The sequence below is a fragment of the Rana temporaria genome, chromosome 10 (assembly GCF_905171775.1).
Source record: "Rana temporaria chromosome 10, aRanTem1.1, whole genome shotgun sequence".
Taxonomy (NCBI): Eukaryota; Metazoa; Chordata; class Amphibia; order Anura; family Ranidae; genus Rana; species Rana temporaria.
In genome coordinates, this window is record NC_053498.1 from 147,082,446 (window position 1) to 147,105,584 (window position 23,139).

Genomic DNA, 23,139 nt, shown 5'->3' on the forward strand with positions numbered 1-23,139 from the left:
GTTTTATTGCATATAATAAAACAATGGTTATACTCACAAAATGAGTTGTAAACAGCGCTTTGACAGACAGTACAACTGGTACACAGCAACGCCAAGGCTCTGAGGAAAGGGGTCCGCCCCTGAAACGCGTCAGCCACATCACCGGTCTGATACCACCTGATCCGTGTTGTCACCGTGTTCTTCTGGCGTTGCTGTGTACCAGTTGTACGGTCTGTCAAAGCGCTGTTTACAACTCATTTTGTGAGTATAACCATTGTTTTAATTTACCGTATTTATCGGGGTAAAGCGCGCACCACCAACCTAGAAGGGAAATTTGAGGAAAAAAAGAAAATACTTACAGTTTGAATGCCCCTCGTCGATGTCTTGCCCGCCGTCCATCGGCGGCCTCGGTGGTGTCCTCCCTGCTTCTCCCGCGCTGTTTCTGAGCCGATCCCCGCTTCGTGTTTGAACGCCGCCATATACAGAGCGCAGTACACTCGGCCACGCTCGGCTCCTCTCGCATAGGAGGCGGCACAGGGCGTGACCGCGAGGGGAGCCGAGCCTGGCCGAGTGTACTGCACTCGGTATATGTTGGCGGCAAGGTTCAAACACAGCGCGGGTATCGGCGTATATCGCGCACCCACGATTTCCCCCTTATTTTAAGGGGAAAAAAGTGTGCGTATACGCCAATACGGTATGCAATAAATATATACGGTAATACACTAGGTAGGTGCGCCCTCCTTTCTTTTCTCTTTTTTAGCCTTATGAATTCCCAGGATTCTGAGGAGGGCTGCAAGACCGTTGAATATACCCTGTAATTGGACCACGTTACCCTATAGCAGGAAATACCAGAGCGCAGGAGAATTTTTTGTTGGGTAGAGAATGAGCCCCATTCACCACCACTGACCCGATTCAGGGCTTTAGAACAGCATACTCCAAACTTTTTCGAAACCATTTTGTGTATCCAACCAAAGTTAGTGAGGTACAGAATACGTCCTTGCATCCCTCAGGCTCGGTTCACACTGTCGCCGCATCCATCACGTGGATAGGGGTTAGAACCCCTGTCAGTTTTTATTGCTGTTCCTCCCTCTATTTTTCTTGTTTACCATTATCATTGAAAGTAAATCCCAAATTTTAGGTTGTCTCCCGAAAAGTAAGAGAGAAAAAAAAAACTTCCAATGGGGACACTACGGTAGTTCTGGTGATTCTGAAGGAATTCCCTTTAATTTGCTGGAATTTCCCCTCATTTCCTGTTTGGCTATGGGACAGGAAGTGAAGGGAAATCTCTGCAATGAGACAGAAAAAAACGATAAGCAGAAATTCCATTTTTGGGTGGAACTCCGCTTTAAGGCGAACCTGCCGTGAGGGAAATACGGGGGTGCCGGTGATCTGCCGTGCTGGTTCCAGGTATCATGGAAGTTCCAGCGCATGCGCGAACTGATGCGCTGAGATGGTTCCAGCTATCGGGAAAGTTCCTTCAAGCACTGTGCAGGTGCAAACTTGCTGACGGAAATCCCTGAACGGCGGCCGGCATCCAGGGCGACGTGGATTTAGAGGAAAGTGGCCAGTCGGCCTCACGTCCTCGCTTCGCTCGCCCTCCTGGCTCTTTTTTTAACATCCTCCAATCCACGGGGATGTTAAAGAATGAGCCTGGATGCCGGGCGAGGTTCGGAGATTTCCGTCGGGAAGTTTGCGCCTGCGCAGTCAGTGAAGGAACTTCCCCCATAGGGGAACATTGAGGACAAGTCACCGGCAATGGCACCGTCTCAATTGATGCAATGCTGACCCTGAGGGTAGGTCCTGCACTACTTTTGGCGACTTTGGGAGCGATTTCAATAGACTTCTATATGCAGGAACCCCCAACAGATGTCTTTCATAACCCCCCCCCCCCCCCCTCGGGAACTCGTAATAAAATGCGGGTTAGAAATTGTGCGAGTTCAGCTGAATTTGTGCGATTTCGAACCCGCCTCCAATGTGAACGTACCCTTAAGCGTTGACAAAAAAACAAACAAACCTGGAAGCTGATTGGCTACCGTGCACAGCGGCACCAGATTTGCACTCTCCAGTTTTGTAAATCCTCCCCCATAGGGTTGTTTAGTTAATGCAGCCTCACCAGCGCCCATCAGATGCAGCCTCTTAGCTCCCCCCCATATGCCCTGCCCAGGTATACCCCCACCTTTTTAATGAAGCGCCCATCAGATGCAGCCTCACCAGCGCCCATCAGATGCAGCCTCTTGGCCCCCCCCCTATGCCCTGCCCAGGTATACCCCCACCTTTTTAATGAAGCGCCCATCAGATGCAGCCTCACCAGCGCCCATCAGATGCAGCCGCTGCGCCTCCGACACTATGGCCCGGATTCAGATAGGAGTTACGACAGCGTATCTCCGGCTACGCCGTCGTATCTCTGAGTGCGCGGGGTCGTATCTATGCGCCTGATTCTTAGAATCAGTTACGCATAGATTTCCCTAAGATCCGACCGGCGTAAGTCTCTTACGCCGTCGTATCTTAGGCTGCATATTTACGCTAGCCGCTAGGTGGCGCTTCCGTAGATTTACACAAGGAATATGCAAATTAGGTAGATACGCCGATTCAGAAACGTACGTCCGCCCGGCGCATTTTTTTACATCGTTTACGTAAGGCTTTTTCCGGCGTAAAGTTACCCCTGCTATATGAGTCGTAGCTAATGTTAAGTATGGACGTCGGGCCAGCGTTGAATTTTTCGTCGTTTGCGTAAGTCTTTCGCGAATAGGGCTGGGCGTAATTCGTTCACGTCGAAAGCATTGGCTTTTTGCGAGTTGATTTGGAGCATGCGCACTGGGATACCTTCACGGACGGCGCATGCGCCGTCAGCCAAAAACGTCATTTACGTGGGGTCAGCCTTCGTTACCATACAACACGCCCACTGCATGGAGAATTTGAATTCCGCGGGCTTACGCCGGACCACATACGTTACGCCACCTTAACTTAGGGCGCAAGTTTTTTCTGAATACGGAACCTGCGCCCGCCGATAGCTGCCTGGTGAAGCTGAGACTTAATTCCTTAACCCCTTTGCCCTGCCCATGTATACCCCACCTTTTTAATGATGCGCCCATCAAATGCAGCCGCTGCGCCTCTGACACTATGTGTGAACGGAGCGGCAGCTGCCTGGTGAAGCTGAGACTTAGTTGCTTTCTGCAGAGAGAAGAGAGTAGGAACAGCAATGGCCGGGCGCTCTAGGCAGCAGTGCGGCCTAGGCGTTTGCCTAGTGGTAGCACCGACCCTGGTTTCATAACAGCTGGAGGGGCCGAAGATTGAGAACTCATGATTTAGGGTGTAACGTGCTTGCAACCTCGGCGCGTTTCGCCCCACCCACAGGGCTTAGTCATGGACCTCCACAACTAAGCCCCGTGGGTGGGGCGAAACACGTCGCAGGCATGGCCTGGGTGGAGCCACTTTCCCTTTTCTATAAAGTGTATTGGGCTCCTTCCTTTCTGGCACCCTTACAGTGAGAGTGACCGGAGACAGCAGGATTGGGGAGCGGCGACCCTATTGTGTTGTGCTGGGAAGTGCTCGATCATGTGACCACAGTCAGCTCTTCGGTAGGACAGCCCCCGCCGATCACATGATCTGGTGCTTTGATCTCTTAATGGGCCGGCGTAAACGGCCTCTGCCCGGGTCCATTTGCGATATCAACGCCTTAAAATCTGAGGCCGTTCTTAGAGCGACTATTAAATAAAGGAACGCAAAGCGCGAATGACGCGCAGAGTTTACTGCAGCCGTTATCTAAGACTTTTCAATACCGCTTGAAGTTTTGTGAGTTTAATAAGCTATTTAGATTGGGTGCGCTATGCTTTATATATGCCAGGAGCAATCATCACTGACACAGACCCACGCCTATGTACTGTAGCCTATCGACGGCCTCACCTGTGATGTCATGGCTTCCAAGAGATACGATAGGCTGGCAACCTGCTCCGCCCACAGAACGCCTCGTACCGGGGGGGGGGGGTGGCTGCACCAAGCCGATCGGAACAGACTGTAGACACAGATATCTTTATATATTCTGATTTGTGCCTGAGTTAGGAGGACACGCCTCCGGCGCTACTTAACGGTTTCTTAGAAAAACCCCAAAAAAAACGCATTTTATTCACGAGCTGAAAAAAATAAAGAATGTGCAGTTATCAGAAGTTTGTGCCGAGTTTCATGTACTGCCTTATGTTTTATTTTGTAAACTGTTCAAGATATTTTACATGACCATTGTGCTGTTTGGAATGAAATTTTAAATAAAGTTGCAATAAAAAAAACAAAAAAAAACACTGATGTCTATATGGTTTGTAAATGTATTCATTTTTTTTTTGTCTTGTTGCAAAAAAGTGGAAAAGCACTTCAATGAAGGTGTTATGTCCAGTAGTAAGAGACGCAGGGATCGGCGCGGACCAAGGCTGGGGCGGACATTGTCCAAAGTACACAACCAGGGTACATTTCAAATTAAAACCATCAAAAAACAAAACAAACACTCTCTCCACTAGCAGGGTCCCCATACACCCCCCCCCCTTTTTGGAGCAGGGTCCCCATACACACCCCCCCTTTTGGAGCAGAGTCCCCCCATACACCCCCCCCCCTTTTGGAGCAGGGTCCCCATACACCCCCCCCTTTTTGGAGCAGGGTCCCCATACATCCCCCCCCTTTTAGAGCAGGGTCCCCATACATCCCCTCTTTTGGAGCAGGGTCCCCATACATCCCCTCTTTTGGAGCAGGGTCCCCATACATCCCCCCCTTTTAGAGCAGGGTCCCCATACACCCCCCCCCCTTTTGGAGCAGGGTCCCCATACACCCCTCCCTTTTATATCAATTCAGAAAAAAACATAGAAAGTTAATTTCAATCCCCATACACACCCCCCCCCTTTCGAAGCAGGGTCCCCATACATCACCTCCCCTTTAGAAGCAGAGTCCCCCATACATGCCCCCCCCTCTTTCGGAGCAGGGTCCCCATACATGCCCCCCCCCTCTTTCGGAGCAGGGTCCCCATACATGCCCCCCCCCCCTCTTTCGGAGCAGGGTCCCCATACATGCCCCCCCCCTCTTTCGAAGCAGGGTCCCCATACATGCCCCCCTCTTTCCGAGCAGGGTCCCCAGACATGCCCCCCCTCTTTCGGAGCAGGGTCCCCATACATCTCCCCCCCCTCTTTCCGAGCAGGGTCCCCATACATGCTCCCCCTCTTTCCGAGCAGGGTTCCCATACATGCCCCCCCCCCTCTTTCCGAGCAGGGTTCCCATACATGCCCCCTTTTTGGAGCAGGGTCCTCATACATCCCCCCCCTTTTGGAGCAGGGTCCCCCTACGTCCCCCTTTGGAGCAGGCCAGGGCAGCAGGTCCCTTTATAGACGAGATCCCCCTTTAGTCTTCTTACTCTTACCTTTTCACCTATATATTCCCAAGGTTTTCCTGCACCACACTCCAGGTTCTCCCCCTGCAAAGAATAGATACAGGCATACCCCACTTTTAGGTACAGAAGCCCAACCCCTAAAAAACAATACCCCACCACAATCCCCCCTCCACCAAAATTATTTGGACCAGTGCACAAAAGCAAGGTCCATAAAGACATGAATGAGCGAGTTTGGGGGTGGAGGAACTTGACTGGCCTGCACAGAGTCCTGACCTCGACCCAGTAGAATTAGAATGGAGACTGTGAGCCAGGCCTTCTCCAACATCAGTGCCTGACCTCACCTCGGTCAAACATTCCCATAGACACCCTCCTAAACCTTGTGGACGGCCTTCCCAGAAGAGGTGAAGCTGTTATAGCGGCAAAGGGCGGAGCCAACTCAATATTGAACCCTCCGGACTAAGACTGGGAGGCCAATAAAGTTCATGTGCGTGTAAAGGCAGGCGTCCCAATACTTTTGACAACATAGTGTTTATATCAATTCAAAAAACAAAAACAAACCTAGAAAATTAATTTCAATCCACCAGCAGAAAGTTTTCGGATTAATGTTCGAATTCCCCTTTCCATGAAGTGAGTGAAGAAAACAGCGGCATACGTTTCCGCCACGTGCAGCAAAATCAATATTCCCGTGACTCCGCCCCCATCTAGACCCTCCCCAGAGGTACAAAATGAACGAATACAAAGCTCTTCGCACGACTGTCTTTATTTGTAAATTGGTTGCAACCGTCCAATAAATAAAAAAGAAAAGAAAAAGAGTTACTGCGTTGCGTCTCCTCACGTCTCGCACTCTTCCATGGGTATGGCGGTGGCGGTGATGATTATAGACTCCTCCATGACCTCGGCCGGGAAGCCGTCCTCCGGACACAGTCTTTGCTCGGTCACCTCGTCCGGCAGGGCGGCGGCGATGGCGATGGACTCCACTATAATTTCCGTCGGGCCGACGTCCAGCTCCTGGGCGCTCTGCAGGCCGATGACCACGCTCTTCTCCTCCTCTATGATCAGGTTGCGGAGCTTCCTCTGGCGGGGGTTGTAGTTCTCGATCCGGTTGTGGATTTCCATGTGACGTCTCAGGTGAGCCTTTATAAAAAGACAGTAAAAGGGGGGGGGGGGGGGGGAGGAGATTTACTAAAACTGGAGACTGCAAAACCTGCATGGAAACCAATCCGCTTCCAGGTTTTATTGGCAAAGCTTAATTAATCACTTGCTGCCCGCCCCATTACAAAATGAGGGCGGCAAAGTGGTTTCAATATCCTGACTGGACGTCATATGACGTCTTCAGGATAGAGCCGCTGCGCGCCCCCGGGGGTCTGACACCCCGCAACACTGATCTAGGTAAAGAGCCTCCGACGGAGACTCTTTACCACGTGATCAGCCGTGTCCAATCACGGCTGATCACCATGTAAACAAGAAGCGCCGGTTATCGGCTTTTCCTCACTTGCGTCTGTCAGACACGAGTAGAGGAGAGCCGATTGGCTGCTCCTCTGACGGGGGGGGGGGGGGTTGTGCTGATCGATTATCAGCGCAGCCCCCCCGAGGATGCCCACATTGGACCACCAGGGATGCCCACAACTAGGTATGCCACCCTAGACCACCAGGGATGCCAATCAGTGCCCACAATGGATGCCAATCAGTGCCCACAATGGGCAGCACTGTTTGGCAGGCTTTATTGTTTGGCACTGATTGGCATTCATCAGTACAATATAATACAATACATCCGTGCCACTTATTAGTGCCTATCCATGTGTCCTATCAGTGCCCATCCATGTGCCCTATCAGTGCCCATCCGTGCCGCCTATCAGTGCCCATCCGTGCCGCCTATCAGTGCCCATCCGTGCCGCCTATCAGTGCCCATCCGTGCCGCCTATCAGTGCCCATCCGTGCCGCCTATCAGTGCCCATCCGTGCCGCCTATCAGTGCCCATCCGTGCCGCCTATCAGTGCCCATCCGTGCCGCCCATCAGTGCCCATCAATTCCACCTCATTGGTACCCATCAGTGCCGCCTTATCAGTGCCATCCCATCAGTGCCCATCAGTGAAGGAGAAAACGTACTTATTTACAAAGTTTTGTAACGGAAACAAAAAAAAAAGCATTTGTTTTTCAACATTTTCGGTGATCAAATACCACCAAAAGAAATCTCTATTTGTGGGAACAAAATTATAAAAATGTAGTTTGGGTACAGTGTAGCACGACCGCGCAATTGTCATTCAAAGTGCAACAGTGCTGAAAGCTGAACATTGGTCTGGGCAGGAAGGTGTATAAGTGCCCCCCGGTATGGAAGTGGTTAAGCACTTCAGGACCGCCTGCCCTCGTTCTACGTCGGTACTTTGACCTCAACTCCTTTAGATCCGCGCTATAACCGAATGGCGGCCACGGCGCAAACTCGCTCATCCATGTCTTTATGGACCTTGCTTTGTACACTGGTACAAATCATTAGGTGGAGGGGGGATTATGGTGTGGGGGGGGGGGGTGTGTTTACAACTGTAGGGGGGTGTGGCTGTAGGAATGACATCATCGATCGAGTCTCCCTATAAAGGGGATCACTCGATCGATGCGGCCGCCATAGTGAAGCACGGGGAAGCCGTGTTTACACGCGTCTCTCCCCGTTCTTCAGTTCCGGGGACCGATCGCAGGACTCCAGCGGCAATCAGGTCCGCGGGTCCCGCACCGGGTTGCGGGCGCACGCCCCACGGCTGGGTAGATGTACAGGACGTGCCGGTGCGTCCATCTGCCCAGCCGTGCCATTCTGCCGACGTATATTTACAGGCGGCGGTCCTTAAGTGGTTAAAAGGCACATTTAATTGGTTTCTGTGGGAAATGCAGACCAACACGAGCCTCCCTTCAACCCCCCGCCCCACACTCACCTGCCGAGTGAACTTGTACCCGCACTCCGTGCACTCAAACTTTCTCACGCCGCGATGTCTGGCCACGTGAACGCGCAGCTGCTCCGACGCTATAGGAGGAGAGAAAAATACCAATTAGTAACAGGAAAAGGCAGCACTGTGGGTCCCATGCACACTGGACTCTTTGGGGCATCTGGGGTGTTTTTCTGCCCCTCAACACCCCTCCATGTTAGTCTACATCAGGGGTCTCCAAACTGTGACCCGGGGGGCCAGATGTGGCCCTTTGCTTGCTTTTATCCGGCCCTTGGGGGAACCATTTCATCCACTGATACCAACAATGAAGGCGCACTATTCCTATCAATGACACCAACAATTGGGGCAAGGACACCAAGGATGGGGCACAATTCCTACCAATGATGGGGCACACTTCCAGTGACACCAATATTGGGGCACACTTCCTACCAGTGACACTAATGATGGGGCACAATTCCAGTGACACCAATGGTGGGGCACAATTACTCCCAATGACACGAATTGAGCCCGATGACACCAACAATGGGGCACAATGCCTCAATGACACAAGCGGTGGGACACAATCCTCCCAATGACAACAACAGTGGGGCACAATTGCTACTAATGACATCAATGATTGGATCAAATGATACCAATGATGGGGACACAATTCCTCCCAATGACACCAACAATTGGGCCCGATGACACCAACAATGGGGCACAATTCCTACCAATCACATCAACAATTGGGCCCGATGACACCAACGTTGGGGCACAATTCCTCCCAATGACAACAACAGTGGGGCACAATTCCTACCAATGATGGTGCAAAATTCTTCCCAATGACACCAACAATGGGGAACAATTCCTAACAATGACAACAAAGACGGGGCATCGTTTCCCCCCCCCCCCCCCCCCCACTGATGTCAGGACCATTTCTACTCCCAATGGCCACAGTCCAGCCCCCCTAAAGTCTGAAGGACAGTAAATGGCCCTTGGAGACCCCCCTGCTCTATAGCGTCCACCCACCCAAAGGGGCATTTATAGGCAGAAAAAAAACCTCAATGCCAGTGCACCCAGGAGCAGCATTTTGGCAGAAAAAAACAATTGGCGCGAGGTAAACACACTTTTCGCACTTGGACATTCATTTAATTTATTGGGCAGAATAAATTATTACTCCGGCCAATGAAAGGAATGAATGTCCAAGCGCTTGAAGTGCCGAAACGCGTTACACAGGGTTTACAAACGTCAAACGCTCCTTTCTGCCAAAACACCGCTGCCAAGAAGAAAGGCCGAAGCGTCCAATGTGCACGAGGCTGTCCTCTCCGTTACCTCCGCAGCTCAGCCAATCAGATTCATGAAAAGGCAGCCTATCAGATCACCAGCAGCACTCCTGCACCGGGAATTCTGTAGCCTTACTCACTCACTCCTCAGAAAATACAAGCAACCAAGGCACCAGGAACAAAACATTAATAAGGCGGCACATGGCATTCATGCCATAGATTTGGGCACTGCTCTGTTATAAAGACAAAACACCTGTACGATTAGGCTCCGATGGAAGCCGACATTCTCCCACTTCTTATGCCGCCTGCTAGTTCTGGCCAAACGTCTGCCAATCAAAACCTGCCACTAGTATGCTCTACTTTGTTACCTTTGAAGGTTTTGCCGCAGACTTGGCAGAAGTAAGGTCTGCCCTCCTGGTGTCGGCTGGCGACGTGCCGCAGGAGCGGCGTTTTGTCTGTAAATCGCTGGTCGCAATAGTCGCAGCTAAACGGCCGTTCCCCCGTGTGCGTTCGGTTGTGCTTGTGTAGACTGGCTGAAAAAAACAAAAGAGAGAACAGAACAGTCAGAGGAAGAAGATACAGATACAAGATCTTGTAAGTTAACCACTTAAGAGGGGTTGTAAACTTTCGTGCTTTTTCACCTTAATGTATCCTATGCATCATCCTATGCCATCATCCTATGCCATCATCCTATGCCATCATCCTATGCCATTCTCCTATGCCTCATCCTATGCATCCTCCTATGCCTCATCCTATGCCATCATCCTATGCCATCATCCTATGCCTCCTCCTATGCCATCATCCTATGCCATCATCCTATGCCTCCTCCTATGCATCCTCCTATGCATCCTCCTATGCCATCATCCTATGCCATCATCCTATGCCATCATCCTATGCCATCATCCTATGCCATCATCCTATGCATCCTCCTATGCCATCATCCTATGCCATCCTCCTATGCCATCCTCCTATGCCTCATCCTATGCATCCTCCTATGCCATCCTCCTATGCCATCCTCCTATGCCATCATCCTATGCCATCATCCTATGCCATCATCCTATGCCTCCTCCTATGCCATCCTCCTATGCCATCCTCCTATGCCTCATCCTATGCATCCTCCTATGCCTCATCCTATGCCTCATCCTATGCCATCATCCTATGCCATCATCCTATGCCTCATCCTATGCCATCCTCCTATGCCATCATCCTATGCCATCATCCTATGCCTCCTCCTATGCATCCTCCTATGCCATCATCCTATGCCATCATCCTATGCCTCATCCTATGCCATCATCCTATGCCTCCTCCTATGCCATCCTCCTATGCCATCATCCTATGCATCCTCCTATGCATCCTCCTATGCCATCCTCCTATGCATCCTCCTATGCCATCATCCTATGCATTCTCCTATGCCATCATCCTATGCCTCATCCTATGCCTCATCCTATGCCATCATCCTATGCCTCATCCTATGCCTCCTCCTATGCCTCATCCTATGCCTCCTCCTATGCCTCATCCTATGCCTCCTCCTATGCATCCTCCTATGCATCCTCCTATGCATCCTCCTATGCCATCATCCTATGCATCCTCCTATGCCTCATCCTATGCCATCCTCCTATGCCTCCTCCTATGCCTCCTCCTATGCCTCCTCCTATGCCTCCTCCTATGCCTCATCCTATGCCTCATCCTATGCCATCATCCTATGCATCCTCCTATGCCATCATCCTATGCCATCATCCTATGCCTCATCCTATGCATCCTCCTATGCCTCATCCTATGCATCCTCCTATGCCATCATCCTATGCATCCTCCTATGCCATCATCCTATGCATCCTCCTATGCCTCCTCCTATGCCTCCTCCTATGCCTCCTCCTATGCCTCCTCCTATGCCTCCTCCTATGCCATCATCCTATGCATCCTCCTATGCCTCCTCCTATGCCTCCTCCTATGCCTCCTCCTATGCCATCATCCTATGCCATCATCCTATGCATCCTCCTATGCCATCCTCCTATGCCATCCTCCTATGCCATCCTCCTATGCCATCCTCCTATGCCTCATCCTTTGCACCCTCCTATGCATCAAGGTGAAAAAACACCTTACAGTGACCCGCCAAGCCCCCGTTTTACTCACCTGAGCCCCGAATTTCTGTGGGCACGATCCCGCGGTGCTCTCTCCATGGCTTCTCGGCTCTTCATTGGTTAGATGGCATGCCATTGGCTGCCATCTTGAAAGTCACCGCAACACAATAGATGCCTAGACTTATTCAAAGCAGCGCAGCCAAGGACCCCCCCCCCCCCCCCCCCCCCCCCGCCCAATGTGAATTTGTATCAAATACAATGAATCAAAAGATGGACGCCGTTTTCTGGCAGGCATCACTCCAGCCAGCATCCTCTGTATCCAATAACCCTCATTCCCATGCAGTACTTATCTTGCCCTGCCCCCACACACCTTGTGTCCTGAACGTCTTCCCGCACAGGTGGCACTGGAAAGGCTTTTCCCCCGTGTGGGTCTTCAGGTGCATATTGAGGTTGGTTTTCTGGGTGAAGGCATGGTGGCAGAACTCGCAGACATATGGACGTTCATTTCTGTCATGGGGAAAGAAACAGAATCTTTAGAGCCCATCTACAGGCAAGACGGCCGGCTTTGGCATTGAAACACCCGAAACAATGGAGCATGGAGACCAGGAGTTGTCATGACGACAAATGTCCTGGTCGGCACACTTGTCCCTGATCACCAATGTAAGGGACATTCTTCCCACTGATCACCAATGTAAGGGACATTCTTCTCACTGATCACCAATGTAAGGGACATTCTTCCCTCTGATCACCAATGTAAGGAACATTCTTCTCACTGATCACCAATGTAAGGGACATTCTTCCCACTGATCACCAATGTAAGGAGCATTCTTCTCACTGATCACCAATGTAAGGGACATTCTTCCCACTGATCACCAATGTAAGGGACATTCTTCTCACTGATCACCAATGTAAGGAACATTCTTCTCACTGATCACCAATGTAAGGGACATTCTTCTCACTGATCACCAATGTAAGGGACATTCTTCCCACTGATCACCAATGTAAGGAACATTCTTCCCACTGATCACCAATGTAAGGAACATTCTTCCCACTGATCACCAATGTAAGGGACATTCTTCTCACTGATCACCAATGTAAGGGACATTCTTCCCACTGATCACCAATGTAAGGAGCATTCTTCTCACTGATCACCAATGTAAGGGACATTCTTCCCACTGATCACCAATGTAAGGGACATTCTTCTCACTGATCACCAATGTAAGGAACATTCTTCTCACTGATCACCAATGTAAGGGACATTCTTCTCACTGATCACCAATGTAAGGGACATTCTTCCCACTGATCACCAATGTAAGGAACATTCTTCCCACTGATCACCAATGTAAGGAACATTCTTCCCACTGATCACCAATGTAAGGGACATTCTTCTCACTGATCACCAATGTAAGGAACATTCTTCTCACTGATCACCAATGTAAGGGACATTCTTCTCACTGATCACCAATGTAAGGAACATTCTTCCCACTGATCACCAATGTAAGGAACATTCTTCCCACTGATCACCAATGTAAGGGACATTCTTCTCACTGATCACCAATGTAAGGAACATTCTTCCCACTGATCACCAATGTAAGGGACATTCTTCTCACTGATCACCAATGTAAGGGACATTCTTCTCACTGATCACCAATGTAAGGGACATTCTTCCCACTGATCACCAATGTAAGGGACATTCTTCCCACTGATCACCAATGTAAGGGACATTCTTCCCACTGATCACCAATGTAAGGGACATTCTTCTCACTGATCACCAATGTAAGGAACATTCTTCTCACTGATCACCAATGTAAGGAACATTCTTCTCACTGATCACCAATGTAAGGAACATTCTTCTCACTGATCACCAATGTAAGGGGCATTCTTCCCACTGATCACCAATGTAAGGAACATTCTTCTCACTGATCACCAATGTAAGGAACATTCTTCTCACTGATCACCAATGTAAGGGACATTCTTCTCACTGATCACCAATGTAAGGAACATTCTTCTCACTGATCACCAATGTAAGGGACATTCTTCTCACTGATCACCAATGTAAGGAACATTCTTCTCACTGATCACCAATGTAAGGAACATTCTTCCCACTGATCACCAATGTAAGGGACATTCTTCTCACTGATCACCAATGTAAGGGACATTCTTCCCACTGACCACCAATGTAAGGGGCATTCTTCTCACTGATCACCAATGTAAGGGACATTCTTCCCACTGATCACCAATGTAAGGGACATTCTTCTCACTGATCACCAATGTAAGGGACATTCTTCCCACTGATCACCAATGTAAGGGACATTCTTCTCACTGATCACCAATGTAAGGGGCGTTCTTCCCACTGATCACCAATGTAAGGGACATTCTTCCCACTGATCACCAATGTAAGGGACATTCTTCCCACTGATCACCAATGTAAGGGACATTCTTCTCACTGATCACCAATGTAAGGGACATTCTTCTCACTGATCACCAATGTAAGGAACATTCTTCCCACTGATCACCAATGTAAGGAACATTCTTCCCACTGATCACCAATGTAAGGGACATTCTTCTCACTGATCACCAATGTAAGGGACATTCTTCTCACTGATCACCAATGTAAGGGACATTCTTCTCACTGATCACCAATGTAAGGGGCGTTCTTCCCACTGATCACCAATGTAAGGGACATTCTTCCCACTGATCACCAATGTAAGGAACATTCTTCTCACTGATCACCAATGTAAGGAACATTCTTCTCACTGATCACCAATGTAAGGGACATTCTTCTCACTGATCACCAATGTAAGGAACATTCTTCCCACTGATCACCAATGTAAGGAACATTCTTCTCACTGATCACCAATGTAAGGAACATTCTTCTCACTGATCACCAATGTAAGGAACATTCTTCCCACTGATCACCAATGTAAGGGACATTCTTCTCACTGATCACCAATGTAAGGAACATTCTTCTCACTGATCACCAATGTAAGGGGCATTCTTCCCACTGATCACCAATGTAAGGAACATTCTTCCCACTGATCACCAATGCAAGGGACATTCTTCCCACTGATCACCAATGTAAGGAACATTCTTCCCACTGATCACCAATGTAAGGAACATTCTTCTCACTGATCACCAATGTAAGGGACATTCTTCTCACTGATCACCAATGTAAGGGACATTCTTCTCACTGATCACCAATGTAAGGGACATTCTTCTCACTGATCACCAATGTAAGGAGCATTCTTCCCACTGATCACCAATGTAAGGAACATTCTTCTCACTGATCACCAATGTAAGGGACATTCTTCCCACTGATCACCAATGTAAGGGACATTCTTCTCACTGATCACCAATGTAAGGAACATTCTTCTCACTGATCACCAATGTAAGGGACATTCTTCCCACTGATCACCAATGTAAGGGACATTCTTCCCACTGATCACCAATGTAAGGGACATTCTTCCCACTGATCACCAATGTAAGGAACATTCTTCCCACTGATCACCAATGTAAGGAACATTCTTCCCACTGATCACCAATGTAAGGGACATTCTCCTCACTGATCACCAATGTAAGGGACATTCTTCCCACTGATCACCAATGTAAGGGACATTCTTCCCACTGATCACCAATGTAAGGGACATTCTTCCCACTGATCACCAATGTAAGGGACATTCTTCCCACTGATCACCAATGTAAGGGACATTCTTCTCACTGATCACCAATGTAAGGGACATTCTTCTCACTGATCACCAATGTAAGGGACATTCTTCCCACTGATCACCAATGTAAGGGACATTCTTCCCACTGATCACCAATGTAAGGGACATTCTTCCCACTGATCACCAATGTAAGGAACATTCTTCTCACTGATCACCAATGTAAGGGACATTCTTCCCACTGATCACCAATGTAAGGAACATTCTTCCCACTGATCACCAATGTAAGGAACATTCTTCTCACTGATCACCAATGTAAGGAACATTCTTCTCACTGATCACCAATGTAAGGGACATTCTTCTCACTGATCACCAATGTAAGGGACATTCTTCTCACTGATCACCAATGTAAGGAACATTCTTCCCACTGATCACCAATGTAAGGGACATTCTTCTCACTGATCACCAATGTAAGGGACATTCTTCCCACTGATCACCAATGTAAGGAGCATTCTTCTCACTGATCACCAATGTAAGGAGCATTCTTCTCACTGATCACCAATGTAAGGGACATTCTTCTCACTGATCACCAATGTAAGGGACATTCTTCCCACTGATCACCAATGTAAGGGACATTCTTCTCACTGATCACCAATGTAAGGAACATTCTTCTCACTGATCACCAATGTAAGGGACATTCTTCCCACTGATCACCAATGTATGTAGCATGGCTGGGGGCTCAATAGGCCTGGGGGCACTTTGGGACGTTGGGGGGCACAATGGGAGGTGGTTGAGAAGGGCTGCACTAATGGGGTTGATAAAATAAGACAAAGTTTTCCCACACTGTAAACTCGATGTGATCACACACACAAGAACGTCCGTTGTTTACACCTGAATGGCAGACCTGTGCTTGGCTTTGATGTGCATCTGAAGGCCGCTCCTGCTCGAGGCTCGGTGACCGCACTCCTCGCACACAAACAGCTTCTCCCCGCGGTGCTTAAACGCTTCATGCAACCGAAGTTCTGTCCGCGTGAAGAAACACTTCCCGCAGGTGGGGCACTGCAATGTAATGCTGTTATTAGAGACCGCGAACAACGAGCGTACGGGCGACCCTCACCAACGTGGCCACCAAAACACATATATATGTATAACAACTACACACGGATCAGACAATTCAAGTCTTTCAAGCTTTAATATTTAGTATCTAGTGTCCTGGTGCCAAACCTGTGGCCCTTTGGCCATATCCTGTCTGCACTCTCTGACCATCTCTTGCATCCAGTCTGCACTCTCTGACCATCTCTTGCATCCTGTCTGCACTCTCTGACCATCTCTTGCATCCTGTCTGCACTCTCTGACCATCTCTTGCATCCTGTCTGCAGTCTCTGACCATCTCTTGCATCCTGTCTGCAGTCTCTGACCATCTCTTGCATCCTGTCTGCAGTCTCTGACCATCTCTTGCATCCTGTCTGCAGTCTCTGACCATCTCTTGCATCCTGTCTGCAGTCTCTGACCATCTCTTGCATCCTGTCTGCAGTCTCTGACCATCTCTTGCATCCTGTCTGCAGTCTCTGACCATCTCTTGCATCCTGTCTGCAGTCTCTGACCATCTCTTGCATCCTGTCTGCAGTCTCTGACTATCTCTTGCATCCTGTCTGCAGTCTCTGACCATCTCTTGCATCCTGTCTGCAGTCTCTGACCATCTCTTGCATCCTGTCTGCAGTCTCTAACCATCTCTTGCATCCTGTCTGCAGTCTCTAACCATCTCTTGCATGCTGCCTGCAGGATCTGACCATCTCTTGCATGCTGTCTGCAGGATCTGACCATCTAAGCTGGGCAGGGAAAGTGGTTAAAGGTAATATTTAGCATCTAGTGTCCTGGTGCCATACCTGTGGCCCTTTGGCCATATCCTGTCTGCAGTCTCTGACCATCTATTGCATGCTGTCTGCAGTCTCTGACCATCTATTGCATGCTGTCTGGACTCTCTGACCATCTCTTGCATCCTGTCTGCACTCTCTGACCATCTCTTGCATCCTGTCTGCACTCTCTGACCATCTCTTGCATCCTGTCTGCACTCTCTGACCATCTCTTGCATCCTGTCTGCACTCTCTGGCCATCTCTTGCATCCTGTCTGCACTCTCTGGCCATCTCTTGCATCCTGTCTGCACTCTCTGGCCATCTCTTGCATCCTGTCTGCACTCTCTGGCCATCTCTTGCATCCTGTCTGCACTCTCTGGCCATCTCTTGCATCCTGTCTGCACTCTCTGGCCATCTCTTGCATCCTGCCTGCACTCTCTGACCAGCTCTTGCATCCTGCCTGCACTCTCTGACCATCTCTTGCATCCTGTCTGCACTCTCTGACCATCTCTTGCATCCTGTCTGCACTCTCTGACCATCTCTTGCATCCTGTCTGCACTCTCTGGCCATCTCTTGCATCCTGTCTGCACTCTCTGGCCATCTCTTGCATCCTGTCTGCACTCTCTGGCCATCTCTTGCATCCTGTCTGCACTCTCTGGCCATCTCTTGCATCCTGTCTGCTCTCTCTGACCATCTCTTGCATCCTGCCTGCACTCTCTGACCAGCTCTTGCATCCTGTCTGCACTCTCTGACCATCTCTTGCATCCTGTCTGCACTCTCTGACCATCTCTTGCATCCTGTCTGCACTCTCTGACCATCTCTTGCATCCTGTCTGCACTCTCGGACCATCTCTTGCATGCTGTCTGCAGTCTCTGACCATCTCTTGCATCCTGTCTGCACTCTCTGGCCATCTCTTGCATCCTGTCTGCACTCTCTGGCCATCTCTTGCATCCTGTCTGCTCTCTCTGACCAGCTCTTGCATCCTGCCTGCACTCTCTGACCAGCTCTTGCATCCTGACTGCACTCTCTGACCAGCTCTTGCATCCTGTCTGCAGTCTCTGACCATCTCTTGCATCCTGTCTGCACTCTCTGACCATCTCTTGCATCCTGTCTGAACTCTCGGACCATTTCTTGCATCCTGTCTGCACTCTCTGGCCATCTCTTGCATCCTGTCTGCAGTCTCTGACCATCTCTTGCATGCTGTCTGCAGTCTCTGACCATCTAAGCTGGGCAAGGAAAGTGGTAAAAGGTATCCGAATGACTGTGACTACAGACTTTTCTGTTCTCTTGGGTCTAATCCACAAATATTGTGACCCCCTCATTGGAGAGGGTCAGGACGCCCCCCCCCTGGCATTGGTCACCCAGCACCCTCATACTCACAGCGTGGGGTTTTGGCTCTCCGTGCATTTTGATCATGTGACTCTGCAGATGCTTCTTCTGCATGAACTGCTGAGGACAAGTAGAGCACTGCAGGGGACACAGGAGAAGAACCGAATATGAAAACAGGCGAGAGGGCCGCAAATACAAACAGCCAATAACTATGCATTTTATCTGTTTAGTTCGTCTTGAGTTCAGCTTTTGGGTGCTTTTTTTTTTTTTGAAAAAGGTAAATTTACATTTTAAAGGTTTATTTGATAAATACAGTGGGGTGGAAATAATTGCATCCCCTGCAGATCACTTACATAGAAATGAAGGGTCTATAATTGTTATCACAGGTGTATTTGATATGATAGAGACAGAATATCAACCAAAATCCAGAAAGCACACACAGGATACAAATGTTATAAATGGAGTAAAATAAGTATTTGATCCCCTTAGTACTCGGGGGAGGTTCCTTGTTGGGAAGCACAGAGGTCGGACGTTTCTTGTAGTTGGTGATCAGGTCTCCACACATCTCAGGAGGGATTTTGCCCCTCTCTTCTCTTCTCTAAATCCTTAAAAAGTTTCTTGGCCGTCTCTTGGCAACTCAAAGTTTCAGCTCCCTCCATACATTTTCTACAGGATTAAGGTCTGGAGACTGACTAGGCCACCTCATGACCTTAATATGCTTCTTCGTGAGCAGGGCTGGTGCAAAGATTTTTGACACCCTAGACGAAACCTCATTTTGGTGCCCCCCCCCTGGCTCCTCCCCCTCTGTCCTACCCATGTATACCCCACCTTTTTAATTAAGCGTCCATCAAATGCAGCCTCGCCAGCGCCCATCAAATGCAGCCCCGCCAGCGCCCATCAAATGCAGCCCCGCCAGCGCCCATCAAATGCAGCCTCGCCAGCGCCCATCAAATGCAGCCTCGCCAGCGCCCATCAAATGCAGCCTCGCCAGCGCCCATCAAATGCAGCCTCGCCAGCGCCCATCAAATGCAGCCTCGCCAGCGCCCATCAAATGCAGCTTCGCCAGCGCCCATCAAATGCAGCCTCGCCAGCGGCCATCAAATGCAGCCTCGCCAGCGGCCATCAAATGCAGCCTCGCCAGCGGCCATCAAATGCAGCCTCGCCAGCGGCCATCAAATGCAGCCTCGCCAGCGGCCATCAAATGCAGCCTCGCCAGCGGCCATCAAATGCAGCCCCGCCAGCGGCCATCAAATGTAGCCCCGCCAGCGCCCATCAAATGTAGCCCCGCCAGCGCCCATCAAATGCAGCCTCAACAGCGCCCATCAAATGCAGCCTCGCCAGCGCCCATCAAATGCAGCCTCGCCAGCGCCCATCAAATGCAGCCTCGCCAGCGCCGATCAAATGCAGCCCCGCCAGCGCCCATCAAATGCAGCCTCGCCAGCGCCCATCAAATGCAGCTGTTCATTGGAATGGCTGTACATGTGTCTTCTTGAGGAGGGGGACTCGCCGCGTTTGGAGGAAGAAAAGTCTAATGCCACCTTACACACGATCGGAATGTCCGACAACAAATGTTCGATTGCTTCGCTTTTGGTCGGATTTTCTGACCGTGTGTACGCTCCATCCAACATTTGCTGCGGGAATTTCCGACAACGAATGTTTCAGAGCTGGTTCTCAATTTTTCCGACAACAAAAGTTCTTGTCAGAAATTCCGACCATTTGTATCCAATCCCGACACACGGAATCAATTCTACGCATGCTCGGAATCATTGAACTTTTCTCGGCTCGTTGTAGTGTTGTACGTCAGCAGCGTTCTTGGCAATCGGAATTTCCCAGCAACGTTTGTGTGACCGTGTGTATGCAACACAAGTTTGAGCCAACATTCCGTCGGAAAAAAAAATCCACGGAAAAAAATTCCAATTGTGTGTACGCAGCATAAGAACGCCATCCCTACAGCCACATGGAGGGGAAAACATGAGGCTTTGGGGCTGTTCCTCTGATAAAGGTCCAGGCCGACTTTGCCGCATTGAGGGGCCACTGGGCGGGGCCATGTATTGTAATATCTTGGAGGAGAACCTTCTTCCCTCAGACAGAACACTGAAGATGGGTCATGGATGGGTCTTCAGGCGTGACAATGGCCCAAAACATACCGCCAAGGCAACAAAGGAGTGGCTCATGAAGAAGCACATTAAGGTCATGGAGTGGCCTAGCCAAACTCCAGATCTTAATCCTATAGAAAATGTAAGGAGGGAGCCGAAACATTCGAGTTGCCTGTCCAGGGAGCCCGCGATGTCCTCACCTGAAGCCGACCTGTCCCTCGGCTCTGGGTGGAGGCGCCGACATCTTCAGTATGGGAATCAAAAAGTGAATCCTTGCGGCATCCCTAATACGCATTCGAGAGTCGCGCTGCGTGTTCTGAGTGGTCCCCGCTGTCTTCTGGGACCTGTGCGTCTCCCAGAAGACAGGAGGGGGGGTGTGGAGGGGCCGGACATGGCGTAGATCTCTGCAGAAGCTGCTGCGATCTTTCGCCGGAAGTGGGAGCAAATACCTGTGTTAGACAGGTATCTCCCCCGCCCCCCTTCCCGCCCCCCCCCCCGAGGGGGAATCCAAAAAGCGGAAGTTCCATTTTTGGGGGGCAACTCTATAGAAAATTTATGGAGAGAGCTGAAACTTCGAGTTGCCAAGAAACCTTAAAGGGGTTGTAAAACCTTTGAGTTATTTCACCTTAAATGCATCCTATGTTAAAGTAAAAGTAACGCAGTGCCGATTCACTAAAAATGGCCTGGTCATGAAAGGGGGGGGGGGGGGTTAAAACCTTCCAGGGCCAAAGTGGTTAATGACCTCAGAGGGCGTCCAACTGCTTAGAGCATGGGGGGGGGGGGCAGTCTTGCAATATAGAGGATTGGGGGAGGTTAAAGCGGATGTGCCACTAAAAAACTATATTAAAAGCAAGCAGCTACAAATACTGCAGCTGCTGACTTTTAATATAAGGACACTTACCTGTCCTGGAGTCCAGCGGTGATCGCAGCAGATGACGAGCCGATCGCTCGTCACCCTGCTGCTCCCCCCTCCATCCACGGTGAGGGAACCAGGAAGTGAAGCGCTCCGGCTTCACTGCCCGGTTCCCTACGGCGCATGCGCGAGTCGCGCTGCGCCCGCCGATTGGCTCCCGCTGTGTGCTGGGAGCCAAGTGTTCCCAGCATACAACGGGGGGGCGACGGGAAGCGGAGAAAAAACCCGTCCTTTGCCCGTATCGTAGGGCCGGAAGTGGGTGCAGATACCTGTCTGTAGACAGGTATCTGCACCCCCTCCCCCCTGAAAGGTGTCAAATGTGACACCGGAGGGGGGGAGGGTGCCGATCAGCGGGACTCCACTTTAGAGTGGAGATCCGCTTTAAGTAAAGAGTGTCGTCCCCGAGACCTAGATAAGCATTTAACCCTTGCAGTTGAGCTTTAAGGCTGGCGGGGTGTTTTGGCCCCTATAGGAAACGTGGCGTGCTTCCAGGACAGAACATACACAACGCTTATCGGATCTACATTCTCCTCCGCAGACACCCAGCGCTTTCCCCGGGTGAACTGAAGTGACTTGTCCGCCGCCGTCTTCCCTCGTCAGGGTTGTTCCCATATTAGGAGAGTTTCGTCTCACATAACCGCCCGCTATGAAGTCAATAAGAGAGACCTGCCAAACCGCAACACACAGAACAGCGCCCTACACTGCGTGATGAAATCCGTGCGTCTTTATAGAGAGGAAGGAGGATACACAATGAGGAGGAGGGGGGGGGGGGGGGGGGGGGGGGGGGGGGGAGACGAGTGTTGCGTTGCCTATGAAGGCCAGGAGAACAGCTCCCACCATCGGCCCCGGCCAGGAGAACGGCTCCCACCATCGGCCCCCAGCCAGGAGAACGGCTCCCGCCATCGGCCCCCAGCCAGGAGAACGGCTCCCGCCATCGGCCCCCAGCCAGGAGAACGGCTCCCGCCATCGGCCCCCAGCCAGGAGAACGGCTCCCGCCATCGGCCCCCAGCCAGGAGAACGGCTCCCGCCATCGGCCCCCGGCCAGGAGAACGGCTCCCGCCATCGGCCCCGGCCAGGAGAACGGCTCCCGTCATCGGCCCCGGCCAGGAGAACGGCTCCCACCATCGGCCCCCAGCCAGGAGAACGGCTCCCACCATTGGCAACGGCCAGGAGAACGGCTCCCACCATTGGCAACGGCCAGGAGAACGGCTCCCACCATTGGCCCCCGGCCAGGAGAACGGCTCCCACCATCGGCCCCAGGCAGGAGAACGGCTCCCACCATCGGCCCCAGGCAGGAGAACGGCTCCCACCATCGGCCCCAGGCAGGAGAACGGCTCCCACCATCGGTCCCAGGCAGGAGAACGGCTCCCACCATTGGCAACGGCCAGGAGAACGGCTCCCACCATTGGCAACGGCCAGGAGAACGCCTCCCACCATTGGCCCCAGGCAGGAGAACGGCTCCCACCATTGGCCCCGGCCAGGAGAACGGCTCCCACCATCAGCCCCAGCCAGGAGAACGGCTCCCACCATAGGAATGAATAGCTGAAAGTGCATTAGAGGCTGCAGCAATTCAGATAGAGCCGTCTCATTTCTAGGCTGGAGGACGTCCAGCATCATCTAAGCCCAGTGGTCACTCCGCTTGCTTTTATCCGGCCCTTGGGACATTACTCCATC

The 23,139-nt window shown here is 50.8% G+C and overlaps 1 protein-coding gene across 1 annotated transcript in view; it reads right to left on the reverse strand.

The window, feature by feature from the left end:
* Positions 1-6,083: 6,083 nt before the first annotated feature.
* The window catches only part of ZBTB48 (zinc finger and BTB domain containing 48), a 33,588-nt gene continuing 16,532 nt past the window's right edge, over positions 6,084-23,139 (reverse strand). The window contains exons 6-11 of the mRNA XM_040326500.1: positions 18,508-18,594; positions 16,178-16,332; positions 11,982-12,118; positions 9,902-10,066; positions 8,260-8,348; positions 6,084-6,475 (exon numbers count right to left, since the gene is read on the reverse strand). Of these exons, the coding sequence (XP_040182434.1) occupies positions 6,173-6,475; positions 8,260-8,348; positions 9,902-10,066; positions 11,982-12,118; positions 16,178-16,332; positions 18,508-18,594 (936 nt within the window). The 3' untranslated portion in view covers positions 6,084-6,172. The remainder of the gene's footprint in view (positions 6,476-8,259; positions 8,349-9,901; positions 10,067-11,981; positions 12,119-16,177; positions 16,333-18,507; positions 18,595-23,139) is intronic.